This window comes from Kogia breviceps, chromosome 9, assembly GCF_026419965.1.
Source record: "Kogia breviceps isolate mKogBre1 chromosome 9, mKogBre1 haplotype 1, whole genome shotgun sequence".
Lineage (NCBI taxonomy): Eukaryota > Metazoa > Chordata > Mammalia > Artiodactyla > Physeteridae > Kogia > Kogia breviceps.
In genome coordinates this window covers 44,199,703-44,218,941 of record NC_081318.1, presented here as the reverse complement: position 1 = coordinate 44,218,941, position 19,239 = coordinate 44,199,703, and the positions used below count along the sequence as shown (strand labels likewise).

The following is a 19,239-nucleotide window of genomic DNA, read 5'->3' as shown; positions in this document are numbered from 1 at the left end:
AATTTTAAATTTAAAAGAATTGCCAACATTTAGGTACGAGAAATTTTCACATAAAATCCCTGCTTTCTGGCTTTTCTTGAAAAAATTGTGGAGATCTGGCCACAAGCCCAGAGCTGAGTAGTCCTTGCCTCCTTTAGTCTGGCCCTAGTCTCCAATTGATTACAGCCATTTACACCCTTTATTCACTTACATCTTCTGATTTGACCCTTGAAGACTTTGAATTTGGGATTTCTAGATTGTGCCTTGTCTCTGGAAACCACTTGATAGGGGCTGGGAAGTGTAGTGGTGACAGTGGCTGTTTATTTCTATTTGAGATTTAGACCAAACTGAAATAGTTTCAATACCTTTAGTATAATTTCAGACCTCCATGTGTTATATGACTTTTGCCAATGATGATTAGCATTCTGTAGTGCTTTATACTTTACAAGGTGCTTTCACATTGTGGCGAGCATTGCCCTCTGAGGAAGGCACCATTAAGACTCTCATAAGCCTCAGGGCCCGATTGTACTCTCCTTGGTATGCATCCTGGACTTTATGGGATGAACGTAAAAAGGGAGATGGCCTTTGGCCAAATTGCTCCAGGGACCTGCTCAGTTACTGGGAGTCCCTGGTTGTTCCCTAAAGCTAGGAAAAGCAACCCTGGAGGGGAAATTGGTGCCTTTGAGGGAGAAGCCGAGAAGCCAATCAACCAGCTGATGCCGATAAGGCGTGACTAAGCTGAGAAGCCAATCAACCAGCTGATGCCGATAAGGCGTGACTAAGCTGAGAAGCCAATCAACCAGCTGATGCCGATAAGGCGTGACTAAGCAAATTCCCTGCTTTAGGGGTATATATACGGCTACGCTTTGTTGTTAAACTTGCCTTGCAACCATCAGTTGTCTGTGCCCTTCTGATCCCATACCTTGGTGCGTTCAGTTCCCTACCCCCTCTCGTCGATTGTTGCTGCACTTTGAGGACCCGCCGCGGATGGCGGCATCACATGATTTTTATTTCATTTAATTTAAACCTCTTATTTCCAAAAGGGGAAATAGGCTTAGTGAGTGTAAGTGACGTACTCAAGCTAGGGCCAGAACGTGGGTCTCCCCCTCCACACACACCCCACCCTCTGGCTTGCGGGATCTTAGTTCTCTAACCAGGGATCGTACCTGCACCCACTGCAATGGAAACGTGAAGTCTTAACCACTGAACTGCCAGGGAAGTCCCACGTGGATCTCCTTATTGTGGGAGAGCATTCGTGAAGGCGCCTCCGATATGACTTTTGCTGGGAGACTCCCTTGGCTTCAATGTGAAGGCAGCTCCTTGAGGCAGAGTCCTTGGGCCTCTGGTGTTGCCAAACTGGTTGCTTGTTGTTCAATTTATTTTTCAGCTTTGAATGTTATCTAGTGAATTATTTAGTTCACTCATGATAGGTTATGGTTAAAATTTCATTTTAAAATCATTTTGTCATTTTTGGGGTTACATCTGAAACTAGTATTTAAACTTTTAAAACTTTCCCTGTTTTTCAGAGGTACTGAAATGCTTCATTTAGCTGTGTTGCATTCTAGAAAACTGTGTGTCTACTCTGTCTCAGGTAAGAAACATTTTTTTCTAATGTAGAATTTGTACTAAAATCTGGACTTCTTAATATTATGTAAGAATAGTTAATATTGACTCAGTTGAAGGTTTTCTTACCTTGGTTAGCATTTTCCCATTGTTCATTTATTCTTTCAGGTACAAAGGCTATTACATTTTCTTGGTCTGCTATTTCCATGCATACTTAAATTTCTATCACTGTAGAGGGTTCCTTGGAATCTCCTTCCTCTGAGGAATTGTGTGCAGGATTGCTTATGACTAATAGAGGCCAATTCTGGGTACTTACGGCACTTGAGTCTTAAGAAATGTTCAACAGCAACAGCAAAATTCATTAGATGCTGAGTCATGGTGGTTTAAAGTACATTTTCTTTGGTGAACCTCAAGTATTTCTCTTTACAGTTCCAATTTCTTGACTTTTGGTTGTGTTCACTCAACCAGAACTTAAGGCATTTATTTGAGACTTAATTAGGTTTCATTCCCTGACATGGTTCTGTGGGTACAAGTATGAAAATTAATTGCGTTTTGGTTTCAGCATTTTGGCCCTTATTAAATATGAAAAGGTAACTTACAAATTTTGTTTCAGTTATTAGATAAATTTTAGTCCAAGTTGACAGTTATTCTTATGACGTGCAATATGGGGGAATCTTTTAATGGATACAATAAAGCTGAGTGTCTGTGGACCTATTGCTTATACAAAAGATACTCTTTCAGAATTTGCTGTAAATATTAGCTTCTAGGATTTGGATTTCTCACACTCATTTTCTTGATTTAGGCTTTCTTTGTATTTTGCTTTCAATTTGAGTCATGATTCATATTTACTGTCACTGAGCTGGCTATATTTTTTTAAAATAAATTTATTTTATTTTTGGCTGCTTTGGGTCTTCGTTGCTGTGCACGGCCTTTCTCTAGTTGTGGTGAGCGGAGGCTGCTCTTTGTTGCGGTGCACGGATTCCCATTGTGGTGGCTTCTCTTGTTGTGGAGCACAGGCTCTATGCAAGGGCTTCAGTAGTTGTGGTGCATGGGTTCAGTAGTTGTGGCTCGCGGGATCTAGAGCGCAGGCTCAGTAGTTGTGGCACACGGGCTTAGTTGCTCCGCAGCATGTGGGATCCTCCCTGACCAGGGCTCGAACCCATGTCCCCTGCATTGGCAGGCGAATTCCCAACCACTGCACCACCAGGGAAGTCCCAGAGCTGGATATTCTTAGGCCATCTCTTTTTGGGGCAAAGATCTATTAGATTTTGAAGGCAGCCTTGATATATGGTGTGTGGTAGGCATACTTGTTGAATGAATGAATGAACTTATTTCTAGGTAATGTTGAGGCAATTGGTAATGGCTATTTATTACTCTCTGTATGTTATTTTCTTCTTTCTTCTTTTCCTTCTCTGTTACCACTATCATTTTCTTTTCCATTTCCATTCTATTTATATCAGAGGCCTGGTAAAGTACCTCTTACTGTCATTGCTAAATACTCTTATTGGTTTCATGGTAAAAGATGTTGCTCCTCCTAGTGGTAGGGCAGATATTTAGTGTTCCAGAGTAAATGGAGAAGGTATGTTATAGGCTAGTTTATTGCAGGCATCTAGTTGTTCCTCTGTTTTCCGTCATAAGCCTGTTAACTTTGAGTGATATTTTATTAACAGGTATGGAGGAGGAGAACTTGCCCACAGTAACTCTTGAATACTGCTTGGGGTACTGGTCCCTTCTAGAGGCTCCATGGGGACTCTAAGAGGGCAGGAGAGGGACACATCCTAAAATCTAGAAATTAGGTTAGACTCTTGGCCTTCCCTGGTCCTGTTTGAATGATGGCTCAGAAAGCCAGAAGTCTCTAGAATTCCACTGGGGTGTAGGGCATAGACTAGGGATGAAATGTGTGTTTATCAAAAAAGGCTAGTGAAAGAAACTGGCGTGTTTGGTCACAACTTGTTTATGGGACATTTGTATCCTCCTTCAAATTAGTGTTGAAAATGAAAGTTATTTGTCACGGGAATGGCGATTTTATTGCTCTTTTATTCTTTCTATTCATTTACAAGCTTTGTATTCTCTGGGGATGAGGAGTTGTCCAAACTACATTCCCTTACACTCCACCTCATTTTCCTTCTCTGTCTCTCATTTCTTCAGCTTCCTATGATATTTGTAGCCTGACAATTTGTATATTTTTCCTGGCTTGGCTTAAATTGAGAAGCAGAGAAGTTAATGTTTTTGTTCTCTTGAATATGTTTCTTGAGATACCAGACTGAACTTTTACCTAGCTTTTACTATAACAGGGGAAGCATAAACACTTTCTAGTTTAAGTGAAACCACTGGTGTCAGCAGATGAAAAGTGTTAGCTGAACTTGACACCCTTAACCCCGACTGCGCCCTCCCCAAATGTTTTTTGTTTTCTTTTATGTGCTAATGTGCTCCTAAAGAATATTTGAGGCAAATTAGAGGAGACCTCCTGGATATAGCAAACATCTCTTAATAATCAGAGGCTAGTGTGCTGACTTTTTTTGGGGGGGGGGTGATATGTCATTAAATGCAGGCTTAATATAGAGAAACAGCAGGGTCTTGCTGACCTGAACTTAGCCCATCTTATCATACTCTGGTAAAGGAAAAGCATCACATAGCATCTCAGATTCCTTCCTGATGGGCCTCAGTTTCTGAGTAAATGGTTACAGATGTGTGAGCTTAAGCCATACTGATTATGTTCTTTTAAATATTCTTTTCCAAAAATTTTGTACTTACTAAGCATTTGACATATTTATAGAATTTTAATATTTGCCGTGAGAGGGCAAAAAGATGTCTCTTTACTTTTGACAGGGTTGTATAATCTAATTTGGTTATTTAATACAATGAACCTTTTAACTTACTCTGTAATGGTTTTTATTTCATTTAACATCATTAGATTTCTCAGCAGTTATGTAAAATTACACCAAAACCTGTTTTCAAGGTGACCTTTGATTGTCCAGAGAATTATTTTGTTTAAATTAGATCTTGTTTAAATAAGACCATCAGCATAAATGTTCTAATATCCATTTACTTTCTAATTGATGAAACTTTATATTAATTTTAGCTATATATAGACTATTATTATAGATATACATTTACTGTATTCAGTCTGTATATTAAAGGACAAAACCTATGTAAGTAATTTTAATCTTATGTCATCAATGTTTCTCTAGAAAACAAGTGATCAGAATTTTTAGATTTTCAGGTACTACCTTTATTCCAAGTTAGTATTGAAGGAAGATAAATTGTCTTTTGTTCTCCATAGGTGCACTATTACATTTTAAAGTGCTATCACCTGAAATTTAAAAACTTACCAATACATTTGCAGCTTTTTCAAGACATAAATCCTAATGTCATTTCATGCAAGTTTGTTTAAATATTGACTGCTGACCCTTGTGTTCACTGACCTTTTGGCTAGCAGGCATGTGTAAGTGCATTCCTTACTCAGAGGGGTCCATCTGGTTCTAGGTGCAGAATGAAATTTGGAATTTCTGTAGGGACAAACCAAAAGTTTCTTGGATCTTTTTTTTTCTGGTTTCTTAGAGGCTAGAACTGTCCTTAGGTCAATGCTGTGAGTTATGTTTTTAGAGTTTTTTTGTTTTTGCCCGTGTGGCTGGTATGGTTGTGATTGCCACCAGTTTCTCTGGACCTTACTGAGTTTACTACCATTTAGGTTCCAGAAAGCTTTCATCTCCTATCAGGGTTAGCTGGCAAATTTGAGTCTTTCTCTTTGTTTTTTTACTCTATTGGTATGTGAGTTGTTAGCAGTTTCAGGGGCATAGATCTGAGTAGAAGTGGTTCTCCTCCAAGAAATGCTTGCCTGTTAGTTTTTCTCTTTCAACCCTCTACCTTCCAAATGAGGAAGAGAAAGCCAGAGAGAGAAAGGTGGAGGTGAAAATAACATATATATATTATATTGAAGTATAGTTGATTTAGAATGTTGTGTTAATCTCTGCTGTATAGCAAAGTGATTCAGTTATACACAGACACAGACACACACACACACACACACACACACACACACACATACACATACACACATACACATATTCTTTTTTTTTTTTTTTTTTTTTTGCTACGCGGGCCTCTCACTGTTGTGGCCTCTCCTGTTGCGGAGCACAGGTTCCGGACGCACAGGCTCAGCGGCCATGGCTCACGGGCCCAGCCGCTCCGCGGCATGTGGGATCTTCCCAGACCGGGGCACGAACCCGCGTCCCTTTCATCGGCAGGAGGACTCTCAACCACTGCACCACCAGGGAAGCCCACACATTCTTTTTTATATTCTTTTCCATTATGGTTTATCACAAGATATTGAATATAGTTCCCTGTGCTATACAATAGGACCTTGTTGTTTATCCATTCTATATATAATAGTTTGCATCTGCTAACACCAAACTCCCAATTCATCCCTCCCCAGGAAATAACATATTTTTGATGCTGCTTTTTTTTTTTTTAAATTTTGGAAATTGTCATTGGCTTACCAGGTTCCCTGAAAGTTGTTAAATGATGGACAACCAGGTACCAGGATATATAGTGCTGGCTCTGAAGACCTAGTTTGAGTACTGTGTCCTTTATCAGCTATGTGATTTTTGGGGAAATTTATTGAATGTTTTTTTGAACTTAAGGTGCCTCAGTTGTAAAGTGGAAGTAGAAATACTTCTGTTCTTAAAACCTCAGTGTACATTGGTGAATCCTTCTGGACAAAAAACAAACAAATAAATGCACATGTATAAATATGTATATACATACATACATGCAAACATATATTTAGATTTTTTAAAAATAAATTTTTTTTTTATTATTATTATTTTTAGATGTCTCAGTAGTTGTGGCTTGTGGGCTCTAGAGCACAGGCTCAGTAGTTGTGGCACATGGGCTTTGTTGCTCCGCAGCATGTGGGATCTTCCCAGGCCAGGGCTCGAACCCGTGTCCCCTGCATTGGCAGGCAGATTCTTAACCACTGTGCTACCAGGGAAACCCCAGCCCCTAAATTTAGATTGTTTTAATCATCTAATATTACCCAGTTTGGGACTATTTCATTTGCTTTGTGATATTTTAAGTTTTTCTTTTAACTTTTGCATTTTTGAACGAATGACAAAGATGCTTCTTAATGGAAAATGTTACATTTGGAATCATTTTTCTTTCTAACACCTCTTTTAATTATAATGTTCTTGCCTGATTACTAGGATATAGCTCTAACTGTATATACTCTAGAAAGCCTAACAACTAGAGAGTAAAATGTGGATAAAGAATCATTTCTCATTTGGAATGAACTACAAAGTGATTGTAGCACATATGATCTATTAAATGCAGGGAAAGTATTTTTCTTTGTTTTGAAGGAGATTCTTCTTGGCAGACTTCAAAGAAAACATATTGTCCTATTTACTTGCTGGGAGAAGCTTTAGATCTCTCTATTAAATTAGAACATAATGTATTAGGGGCTTGAATATTTTGAGAGTTGGGACAGAAAATTGAATTGCTTGAAAGTGTGGGGAATTTTTTTCTTAGACACTTTGATTCATGTCTTTGGTCTATCATTGTTATAAATGCAGGGAACTTAACCTCATTTATTTCAGAACTGAAATTGGAGGATTTTGTTGTTATTTAAATAATTACACTTTACTCAGGCATAATGGACATAGATAACAAAATGTCACCCAGGGTAGTATTTCATCTATTGGTATAATCTAGCTGAGACTTAAATTGTTTGAACTGTGCTGGCATTCTGTGTCATCAGTATGTTAATTGTTCATAATACATATGTTTTAGTGCTTTGCCATCTTAAATTTCACTGAAATTGAATTACTTGGAATTGATAAGAGGATGAGAAGATATTAATATTTTTTAATGTAAACAAATACAAATCAGTCTTTTTATTTTTTTCTTTTTAGGAAGCTTGGGTAATGTGGAACATGGGACCCAATATCAGATCAAATTGATGTATGAACATAATCTTCAGAGAACAGCCTGCAATATGACTTGTGGATCATTTGGTGGTGTAAAAGGTAATTTGCATTTAATCATGAGTGTGCTATTGTAAGGACCAGAATATTTGGCCATATAAAAATGGAGAATTATGTGGTATGAATCTTAGAGAGAGTTAAACATATTTTATTGAAACCTTTATATTCAAATATTTGGGCAAAGTAATAAAAAAAGAAAACTTTAAAAATTGAATGTGTTTGATTTTCATATAGCCAGCACTTTTATGTGGTCTACAGAGACATTTCTAAAACTGTCTTTTCTTTACATTTTGTGTTTTGTACCTGAGCTGACTGAAATTGATCTTTCTATGGTGGAAGTGTGTGCCTGCCTCTCTCAGTGGAATAAGGGGTTGATCTCTTCATTGATGGGGGTCCCCACTCTACTTAGGCAGGGTATAGGCAGGGTGAAGCTGTAGACCCCTGTCTCCACCTAATCCACCTCCAGGGCCACTGTACAGGGTTGTGTGGATTGTTTCTAAACCAGGGCACCTGGACCAGGGGCATGTGGAGACTGAAATGCAGACCTGATCCTGCTCATCAAGCCATGTGCTCTGGCCTGGAATAAACATCCCCAGAGGAAGGATGCCTTTCCTAAATTTCACAAAGGCATTACCTTTATAAAGTACTGGCTCAGTGAGGCTGGGTTTCTCCCACCCTGGTGGTATCTCTTTCTAATTAGCACAAGGGCTACCACCCTAGTTCCAGAGCTTCTGAGTTACCAGGGCTTGGTGCTTGCTTGTGTATACTGTTGCTCTTGGTGTGAGAGAATAATTTACAGTCCAACTCCTCTCACTTCACTGTGACAGGACAATAGAAGAGCTGCTGGTGCTGAAATGAGGATGAGAAGCCAGGTGTCAGTCGACACCTGTGTGATATTGTGTGTGTGTGTGTGTGTGTGTGTGTGGCACCTGATGAACATGTAACAAGGGATTTTATAATATAGCTCTCTTTAGGCTCAAGTTTTTATGAGTTTATTGTTTAACTGTTGTGTTAATAAAAAGTAGGCTACCTTTGTTAGATTTTGCTTTAGTGACACAAAAAATGTCTTTATTTTGGAAGCATCCTTCATTCATGTGAACTCACTTTTTTCATATATAGAGGTAAAGGCAAGAATATTTTGGGTGGTAATTTACAAATAAACATTTTATGTAATTAAAGTGATATGAGATGAAACACTTGGCTGGATTGCAGTATTGCTTACTTTGAGTAACAGGAATGTCTGGATTATTTGAAGAATATGGGAGATGTCCAGAGTTAGATGAAGAGAGGAGAGAAAAAGCTAAAACTTGATGAGAGGCTAACTTCTGTGAGGTGTCCCCTCCCAACTTCAGCTGTTAGAATTGATTTCCACTGCTCTTTAAAAAAATGTCTGATATGATCGGGGGACCTAGGTCTCCCTTTTTTAATTAACCATTTTCAATGTTCTTTCCCCTACTAAATCCCCAAAAGAAAAACGGCTAAATTCTATACATCTGGAGTAAAAAAAGTTATTATATGAGGAAAAAGTGCTTTGGCTAAATGAAAGTAAGTTTTTATTTTTTGGTAGCATCAAGACATTTATTTATTTATTTATTTTTAAATTTATTTATTTTATTTATTTGTGTCTGTGTTGGGTCTTTGTTGCTGTGCGCAGGCTTTCTCTTGTTGTGGTAAGCGGGGGCCACTCTGCTGCGGTACGCAGGCTTTTCATTGCAGTGGCCTCTCCTGCTGTGGAGCACAGGCTCTAGCCATGCGGGCTTCAGCAGTTGTGGCTCGTGGGCTCAGTAGTTGTGGCTTGCAGGCTCTAGAGCACAGGCTCAGTAGCTGTGACGCATGGGCTTAGTTGCTCCAAGGCATGTGGGATCTTCCCGGACCAGGGCTTGAACCTCTGTCCCCTGTATTAGCAGGAAGATTCCCAACCACTGTGCCACCAGGGAAGCCCTATTTTTAACAAGACAATTCTTTAGATCACATGTCAAATGTTATCTTACATTGATTGCACTGTACTTTTAGTTTTATTACCAGATCAAGTTAACCCAATAGAATAAAGTTTTAAATAAATTAAATAAAAAAGAAATTCCTTGCTTTTGTGTGACATTTTTGCTATATTCAGCAGTGGACTTTCAAAGTAATTAGAGTTGCTACTAGTTTTGAAAAGAATAGATAACTTTGTACTTATATATCTTCTCTTAGTTCTTAAATTATGCCTTACATTTAAAAAATACCTTTTGAAAAAACAAGAGGTGATTATAACGTATCTTACTTTCCTATGGTTAAGCAGGATATTTCCCGATATGAAACAGAGAGATATCCGAGTAACAGAAGCAATTATTCTGTTTCATGGGTTTGAAACACTTGCATAATATCACTGAGGTATCTAAAAGGAAACATGAAAAAGTAATGGAGTGGTAAGGAGGTAAAAATTAGCCTTTTGGGGGGATTAGCACGTGGAATGGGGAGTTACTGCTAATGGTTACAAGGTTTCTTTGGGGGATGATGAAAATGAACTCAAATTAGATTATGGTGATGGTTGTACAGCTCTATAAATACACTGAAAACTACTGAGTTGTATACTTCTAAGGGGTGGTAGGTAAATTATATCTTAATTGTAAAACTGTTAAAAAATTATCCATGGGATAAAACTTGCTGCTAGAGAGGTGATAGTACAGTCTGTACATCCTGCATGGCTTGTGGCCATGTAAAATTTTAGGGTACTCTTATAAAGCAGGTTGGCTGTTAAGAACTGTGAAAATATTCTTGAATGCTGATATGTGGTTTACAGGAATGTATATTAGGAAGTGATCCAAAATGTGAAAAAGTAATATCAAACTGCCATATATTTAATTATGTCCTTCCTCTTTGTGCTCCCTTCCTTCCTTTTGTATATACATATATTTATTTGTAATATAGAAAAATTAGAAGTGATCTAAATGAGTAACAGAGGAGAATGATTAAGTAAGTTTTGATGCATAGGTTCAGTGGGTTATTATGAAGCTGTTGAGATTGTTTGGTTTGCTGAAATGAACGTCTTTGAATATAAATCTTTGCCCATGTTTCCTATTATTTTCCTAGGATAGAATGTAGAAGTGGAGTTATTGAGTCAGAAGGTTACAAAATACTTTCTTCTCAAAAAAGCACCCCTGCAAACTATATACATATATTGTAAAAAGTACAGAACTTAGGAAGAAGAAAGTAGAAGTCACCCCAAGAAATGCACATTGCAAAAGAAAGCCTGTTTTCTAAGCCTGATGCTGCTAGTGTGTGTCTGATGTGCACCTTTACAGGAGAGAGCGGGGCAGTCTTTTTATTTTTTATTTTTTGCGGTACGCGGGCCTCTCACTGTTGTGGCCTCTTCCGTTGCGGAGCCTGTGCTCCGGATGCCCAGGCTCAGCGGCCATGGCTCATGGGCCCAGCCGCTCTGAGGCATGTGGGATCTTCCTGGACCGGGGCACGAACCCGTGTTCCCCGCATCGGCAGGCAGACTCTCAACCACTGCGCCACCAGGGAAGCCCAAGGGTCAATCTTTTAATCTGAAAACTTCCCTTGGCTTGATCACTTGATCTGAGTTTTTTTTTTTTTTTTTCGGTTTTGTTTTAATCTGAGTTTTAAAAAAGGAAATTGAAAAATTTTTGTCTTCTACCTTCCTCTGTATTTAAGATGTCCTTGTGGAATTATTAAGTTGGGTAATCGTGGCGGTAGTCCTCAAGAAAGGAATTAAGCAAAAAGAAAACCTAGCAGCATTTTAAACGAATGTGTTTCGGGTACTGATAAGCAGAGAGTTTACTCGGCATGTGTATCAGAATGAACTACCACTAGATGGCAGTCCTCTACAACCTTGGGCTTTAGTGGGGTCTCCCTTTGAATACAGAGGTGTGGTAAAAAATCACTAACGGAGGAATTTTTATCCCAAATAATACTTTGTCTTTTACTAAAAATAAATGTAACTTCAGAAGAGCAATGGAGTGGTTCTTAAAAAAATTAATTATTATAGGTAATATCTCAGAATAGAATGTAAAAATGCTTTCTAGCTGTTCTTTTCAAACTTTAATTTGCATCCAAATCATAAAGGGATGATGATAAAATTGTAGGTTCTGGCTCTGTAAGTCTGGAATTGGACCTGAGAGTTTGAATTACTGACAGTCTCCCAACCGATGTCAAGTTGCAGAGACCTAGAGGTTTGCTGCCACCCTGCATCTACTGAGTGCTTATTCTGTACCAGGCACTGTCCTAAGGGCTTTATAGGTTGAGTAACTTAAGATATACTTAGTAAATGGTAGAGGAGGGATTCCAACCCAGGCTCTCTGCTTCTAGAATCTTATGGCGTGAACCATACTAAACTGGGCTATCTAGGCTATGAGTAAATTTGCTTTCTCCCTGAGTCAGGAAAAAAACTTTCCAATCAGAAAGATGTGTACTTGGTTTGGCTAAAGACGGTGCATAACTTTGGTTCCGCACAGATTATGGAAAACATGTTGGGTAATTTCTGGTTCACATATATGCTTTCTCAATTTCATTTCTTTGGTTGGTACTTTGGTTTATAAGAAAAGCACCCCCTAAAATAATCAGAGTTTATATGTGTGTGGAGGTAATATATTATTTGAAATTAGCAAAAGAGTAATTACTGTTTTTTTTCTAACCTTTTTTTGTTTGCTTGCTTGTTAAGAAAACCTTTCAAAAATACCCTTTATACATTTGCAAAAACTCAAAGGTGCATTCATTTGATGCCGTAAGTTTTGGTTTTACCTCAAGCTATGTTGCAATGTCTGTTAATGAGAAAGAAGTGCTAAAGAAATAGGAAATCTAGTTTTAAGAACTACTTGGAGAATATTTGCCTAGTAGCTTCCATTATTCAAACTACTACCTGCCATTCCAGAATTTAAATAAAAATTCTTTCCATATTATACATTTTTAGAGGGAAATGATTGAAATGTGCGATATTAGTGGCTATATTGGGCTTTCTTTTTTTTTAACAGAGGGGTGTGGAAGATGTGTTTGAAGTTTAAAATGTTTATAGTTTCTTTGATTTTAATCTAAGCCACTTTTTTGAAGGAACATGTGACTCTGGGTTTTTGTAAATATGGTAGTTTATCTGTGCTTTTTATACTATTGACAATCAAGTATGGGCAATCAAATTATAGTTTGGAAATATACTAAATCAATTTTGAAAAGGTGGATTTGAAAATGTTACTAAAATTGGTGTTATTTATTTTGTTTGGTAATTTGAATTCTACTTGTTTTTGAAAAAAGGAACAAATCATATGTCTGCCAGATTTTCCTCTGCTTTTGTTTCATTGTGTCACTACAACTTCCAATGGTTTTTTTTTTTTTTTTTTTTTTTACGCGGGCCTCTCGCTATTGTGGCCTCTCCCGTTGCGGAGCACAGGCTCCGGACGCGCAGGCGCAGCGGCCACGGCTCACGGGCCCAGCCGCTCCGCGGCATGTGGGATCTTCCCGGACCGGGGCACGAACCCACGTCCCCTGCATCAGCAGGCGGACTCTCAACCACTGCGCCACCAGGGAAGCCCTTCCAATGGTTTTTGACATGATACTTTACCTAATTAAGATAAGTTTGCCATTTCAGAATTAGTATTTGGAAAAGGACATCATTAATGTTTACTGACAAAAACCCAGGGGTGGAATGAAGAAGGAACATTATTGTTTTAAGGTCAACAATTGTGTATACCTAGTTTGGTAAAATATGATACTTTATGTAGTCCATGTAATGTATCTTGCTACTATCAAGATAAATTTGAGCTAGAATTTCCTTTACTCATAATGTGACTTATAGACCCTATAGTTAGTTGCATCCTCAATTACCCAAAATTTATCCTGTCGGGCTGAGACAGGTTGATGAACCTTATAATGTATAGGAATCTTTCAAATGTGTGACAAGGACAGTGGGAAGAAATAGTTGATTTGTTGGAGATGTATGGGAACTTTCAGGGACTAGAGCAAGTGTGGTAATTGCATCATCTCTCTCTGTGTGTCTGTCTGTCCATCCATTCATCCATCCATCCCTCCATCCATCCAATGCCCATTTACTGAGAGTCTTCTGAATGCCCAGGCACTGTACTCGTTTCTCAGAGTAGAAAGATTATAAAGTCTTTGAGGAGTCTTCGAGGACACAAGATGAAATCTTGATCTGATGAACAAAATGCCTTCCATGATATTCAAAAAATTTCAAAAATTGAAAAATTTAACTTGAATACATTTTTATTTGAAAAATTACACTGGATTCTGATGGGCCAGTTTTGTTCCTTAAAACTTTTTCCCATTACATAATTTGTGCTTTTTAGTGCATGTTGAATTATTGCCATCTCTTCATAATGAATTGTGGTTTATTAAAAAAAAGGCTCTATAATACTTCAATAGTGATTATCACCACCAACTGGTTCTTTATTCAATTTTTAACCGTCTCCAACATTTTGCTTCTTTGCTCTTATTTTTTTTAATATTTATCTTCCATTTATTTATTCATTCATTCTATCTATCTATCTATCTATCTATCTATAATTTTACTGTGGTAAGAAAAATTAACATGAAATCTACTTTTTAAATAGATTTTTAAAAATTGAGGTATAATTGACATACAACATTATATTAGCTTCACATGTACAATAAAATGATCTGATATTTGTATCTCTTAACAGATTTAATATCATATAACAGTATTGTATGTATAGTCTGCTCTAATTTTTAAAATTAATTTTCTTGATCATAAGTTTTTGTTTTTCATGAGAGTATTTATATTTTGAGCTTAGTAATAGACAACTCAAGACTTTAAAAAATGTTGCCATCAAAACCCCAAACTTCCCAATTTCTATATAGGCCACAATTCTGCTTTTCCACTGGATGTGCTTCTTTTCTCTTTCTAATCTTGCCTTTGGTACAACTGAGAATTCTTTTGATTGCAGTTGACAGTTGGCTTAAGCAAGAGTATGAAATTTACTGGCTCTCATCATCTGGGCCTTCAACGTGATCAGATCTGGTTTCTCTCTTTTCATCTCTTGCTTCCGTTTCCTTGGACGGCCTATTTCCCCCTGGTTACAAGATGGCTATAGCAGCTCTAAATTTTACGTCTCAGATTCTAGTCCATGTGAAAAAGTGCCTGCTTTCCTCCCAGAAGGCTCAGCAAAGCTCTCTTTCCAATTCAGTGGCTATGGTTGGGCATCTCTGAACTGTTACTCTCACCAAAGTAATGTGATTACACTTGGGCTAGAGTTACTTTTGCTGAAGGATAGTGAATTCTCCTTTTACCAATAAGATTGAGAGTGGGGAAGGGTGGATCTTTGGGGGAATATCAGTGAATAATTAACTGTGGTGAGTTTGAGGATTTCAGAGCTGGTCAAGGAAAAAGACTATGAGATGGCAGTAGCACACAATGAGCTTTTTTTGGGTGGTGCTTTGACAGGATTTCGTATGAGGGGAAGTCCCTTGCAGCAGGAGATCTTCCAGAGACAGTGACACAGGACCACCACCCAGAAGGGGAAGAGGGCAAGGAAACTCCCAGGGGAGGCGGAAGTTCGAGTGGGGCTTATGTGTCTAGGTGAAGTTGCTCAGGTGCAGGATTGTGAGTCTCTATCAGGGAGCTGTGAAGGGCAGCCATGAATTGGAGCCTTTTATAACCCTAGGATTTGTCTTATATGTGGCTAGCAGATGTTAGGTGCAGTTTCGCAGGGTATGCAAAGAACGCACACTCTAAATGGGTAAAGATATGCTAATTTGGGCTATATTTAAAGCAGTTGGAGGTGTGAACATTTGAGTTTGGTATCTATCTGTGGGTTTTGAGTTCACTGTCAGCCTGCTGTGAGGAAGCAAACAATGTAGGGTAAAGTGCCTTTCCTTTAAAATGGCAAAAATTTTCACACATTGATTTTTAAACCTATGCACATTTTATATTCTGGGAAGACGTCTTGAGGTGCACATAGGGTGTGTCCAATCACACCTCAGGATCTTTGGTAACATTGTCTGCTGGTGGATAGAGAGTACCCTGTATCAGTACTCTGGGACTGATGGGGAGCATGTGTGACAGCACTTCTCACAGTCATCGATGCCCTCTGCTGATTCTCAGTTGTTTTTTCTTCATCTGTCTTTCGTATGTTATCTTCCCCTTTCTCTCTCTCCCTGCCTTTTTTTGTAGTGCGTTTGTGGAATTGCCAGGGCAATCTCTCTTTATCTCGCTGAAGTGTAGCCAGGTCAACTCTGTCTGGGTCAGTTTGCTTTTTTACGTTGCTGGTGAATTTTCCTTGCCTTTACTCCTACCCAACCAGAGATGAGTTTGTTTTCCTTTCTGACACACTGTGTTGAGGGCTAGATGTTGCTCAGGGAGTATCTGTGTCTGTGGCAGCCATAGTGGACCATCCGGCCTCAGCCCTGTCTTTTGTGGTTTTGTTCGTCATGGATCACTGTTTACTCCACCTGGATGGTCTTTAACTTGTTATCTTGGAAGGTGGGAGGGTATTCTTGGGCTTTGGATTTTCTCTGTGCTGACTTCCTGCCCCACTCCCCCTCTTCCTCCCACCCCATCCTTTCCTTCTGGCCCCTTGTGGGTATGTGTGAGGCTTCTCTAGCCCATCTTCCCGTCCCCATCCTCATCCTCATTGTTGGAGATATTTAGTGTGGCTGCTATTCTTATGGTCTCTGGCCTTTACTGTTGTTTTTCTTTTGGCAGAAAAACACCAACATGGTAAAATTTGTTTTTCTTATATGATAGAAAGGGAATGTGGTAAAGGTAGAGGTTTTGTTATTCTGGGCATTTCCATTTCTCCAGGCTGTCTATATCCCTTCTGGATCTGTCTTTCCCTAAATTTGGGAGTTTTATTATTATTATTATTATTTTTTTTGCGGTACACAGGCCTCTCATTGCTGTGGCATCTCCCGTTGCGGAGCACAGGCTCCGGACACGCAGGCTCAGCGGCCATGGCTCACGGGCCCAGCCGCTCCGCGGCACGTGGGATCTTCCCGGACCGGGGCACGAACCCGTGTCCCCTGCATTGGCAGGCGGATTCTCAACCACTGCGCCACCAGGGAAGCCCGGGAGTTTTAGTAAGGTTTCAGAATTTTGTTTATTCACAACCTCACCACCCCTCCTGCTTATGTGGAGTTTGGATTTAGCACCTTCAAAAAATGCACTAAGTCTAGCCCTGAAGACTCTTGGAAGCATCTATGTTTCTTGATGGTCACCATTTTTCAAAGGTTATGGCATGAAGTTGTGTTCTTTCTTTTGTTCCACTGCTGCTGGTGTATGTTTTCTATTCTTTTTATTTATTTGTTTATTTAATTATTTATTTGTTTGTTTGTTTAGTCCACAATGTTACATTTTTGAAAGTGTTTTTTGAAAATAATCCCTGGACTGCCAGATTTGATGAACGTATGTTTATTATAAAAATTATTCTGGATTCAACAGTCAGTTGTTTGGATGATTCTGGTAGACTCCTGGATAGATGATCTTTTATTTTATTTCTATTATTTGAGCTATTTATTTAGTACAGATTAACTTCTTTGTACTTGGTGTGAACGTCTTTTTGCCAGATTGTTCTTGGCTTTTAAACTGTGGGTTCTTGGCTTTTAAATTGTGTGTGTGTGTGTGTGTGTGTGTTTTAATGTGGTCAAATCGTTCCTTTCCTGTTCAATTTATTCTATTTGTTCTAAGCTTAGAAAGATCTCTCCCTTGCAGAGTTTTGATGTTTCTGTCTTCTGTAGTTTGATTTTCCAACAGGCATTATTTTATTTTATTTTTTTCCCCGTACGCGGGCCTCCCACCGCCACGGCCTCCCCAGTTGCAGAGCGCAGGCTCCGGACGCACAAGCCCAGCGGCCATGGCCCACGGGCCCAGCCGCTCCATGGCACGCGGGATCCCCCTGGATCGGGACACGAACCCGCGTCTCCCGCATCGGCAGGCGGAACCCCAACCACTGTGCCACCACGGAAGCCCCCAACAGGCATTTTTATATTTATTTATAGAGAAGACTATATGGAGAGAGCTAATATTTATTATCTTCTCTATGTTGGGCTATTGCATGTAACCCTGTAAGACAGGTGACTTAATTACCATTTTCCAGATTTGGAAACAGAAGCTCACAGACCATGTCTTGCTGCAAATCATACCTGGACAGAGGGAGGCCTTGACCAGAGCTATATGATTTGTGGACTTAAAAAATTATTCACAACTGAACAGTTGAGAGTTATGTTTTATTTGGTGGGAGTTTTAAGGACTTCAAGCCCGGCAGACAGCATCTCAAGTAACCCTGAGAAAACCGCTCCGAGGAGGCAATGGGGGGAGCCAGGTTATACAGACATTTTGAAACAAAGGGCAAGTAGTTGGGAACATCAAAAGATCATTGTTAATTAAAGAAAACCAGATATCCCAAGTTAGGAAATTTAACCTTTTCTGTGTATGGGAAGATGCAAGAGTCTGGACTCACTGAAATCATTCCTTTGATATGCACCTCAGCTATCTGGGGCCAGTGTCCTGTATTTTTACATCCTGAGTTTCCTCAGGGCTCACCGTAGGGAGTGGCTGCAGTCTGATGGCTGCTAGATGGCAGGTATTCTTTCCTTTCTGAGTTTCCTCAGGGCTCACTGGCTCACATTGGAGGGCTGCAATTGCTGATGACTGTGACATCCTTTGTTTACTGATATGGCAGGAACTATTCCATTTCTCAGATTCTAAAGCCTATGTTATTTCTTTCTTTTTTTTTTTTTTTTTTTTTCTTTCAGTACGCGGGCCTCTCACTGTTGTGGCCTCTCCCGTTGCGGAGCACAAGCTCCGGACGCGCAGGCTCAGCGGCCATGGCTCACGGGCCCAGCCGCTCCGCGGCATGTGGGATCCTCCCGGACCGGGGCACGAACCCATGTTCCCTGCATCGGCAGGTGGACTCTCAACCACTGCGTCACCAGGGAAGCCCTGTTATTTCTAATACTTTACCTCTTATTTAATTGCCTTCCTAGTTAGAGGATTTATGTGAACCGTGAGAGAGACAGGAGAAGGAGGCTCTTCTGTAAGCTTAATGAGGGCAGAGACCATATTTTTTGTTCACCATCGTGTGTCTAATGTCTTGCACAGTCCTTGGCACTTAGTGGGCTAAATAAGTATTTGTTGAGTGAATGAACCAAAATACCTATGTAACTGAGCAGGGCCGACGTCATACACATCAGGCTTTCAATGTTATTTTTCAGAAAAAAATGTTAGCCGGGTGCCCTCATTCTAGCCAACTTCTGAGTTTTGTTTTCTTCTTTAACAAGCATGTGTTGAACATCTACTACAGTGCATGGGTCATGGTAGTTACTGTTAACCACCATAGTGGTAAAAGTGGAAGTGATTACTTGGGCTTCCTGGATTCACCTTTGCTCCAGTTATTTCTCAATATGCCAGTGAGGCAGCACTTATACAAGATAAACTTACCAATAGAAATAATCAGTTTTTTTCATCTACTTGGGATTGTGTTTCTATACATTATTGATCCTTTTGTTATTAATATGCTTTTCAGCATAAAATGTGATATTCAAAATTATTTGAGGGCTTCCCTGGTGGCGCAGTGGTTGAGAGTCCGCCTGCCGATGCAGGGGACACGGGTTCGTGCCCCGGTCCGGGAGGATCCCACATGCCGCGGAGCGGCTGGGCCCGTGAGCCATGGCCGCTGAGCCTGCGCGTCCGGAGCCTGTGCTACGCAACGGGAGAGGCCACGGCAGTGAGAGGCCTGCCTACTGCAAAAAA

The 19,239-nt window shown here is 39.6% G+C and overlaps 1 protein-coding gene across 5 annotated transcripts in view; it reads left to right on the top strand.

Annotated features, from left to right (window-relative positions):
• BBS9 (Bardet-Biedl syndrome 9) overlaps positions 1–19,239 on the top strand; it is a 446,549-nt gene that overhangs the window by 18,911 nt on the left and 408,399 nt on the right. For all 5 annotated transcript variants that reach the window (XR_010842160.1, XM_067042365.1, XM_059074636.2 and 2 more), the window contains 2 exons: positions 1,506–1,570; positions 7,452–7,565. Coding sequence is in view for 4 of the 5 variants with exons in the window: in XM_067042365.1 (XP_066898466.1) it covers positions 1,506–1,570; positions 7,452–7,565 (179 nt within the window). In the remaining variant the exon portion in view is untranslated. The remainder of the gene's footprint in view (positions 1–1,505; positions 1,571–7,451; positions 7,566–19,239) is intronic.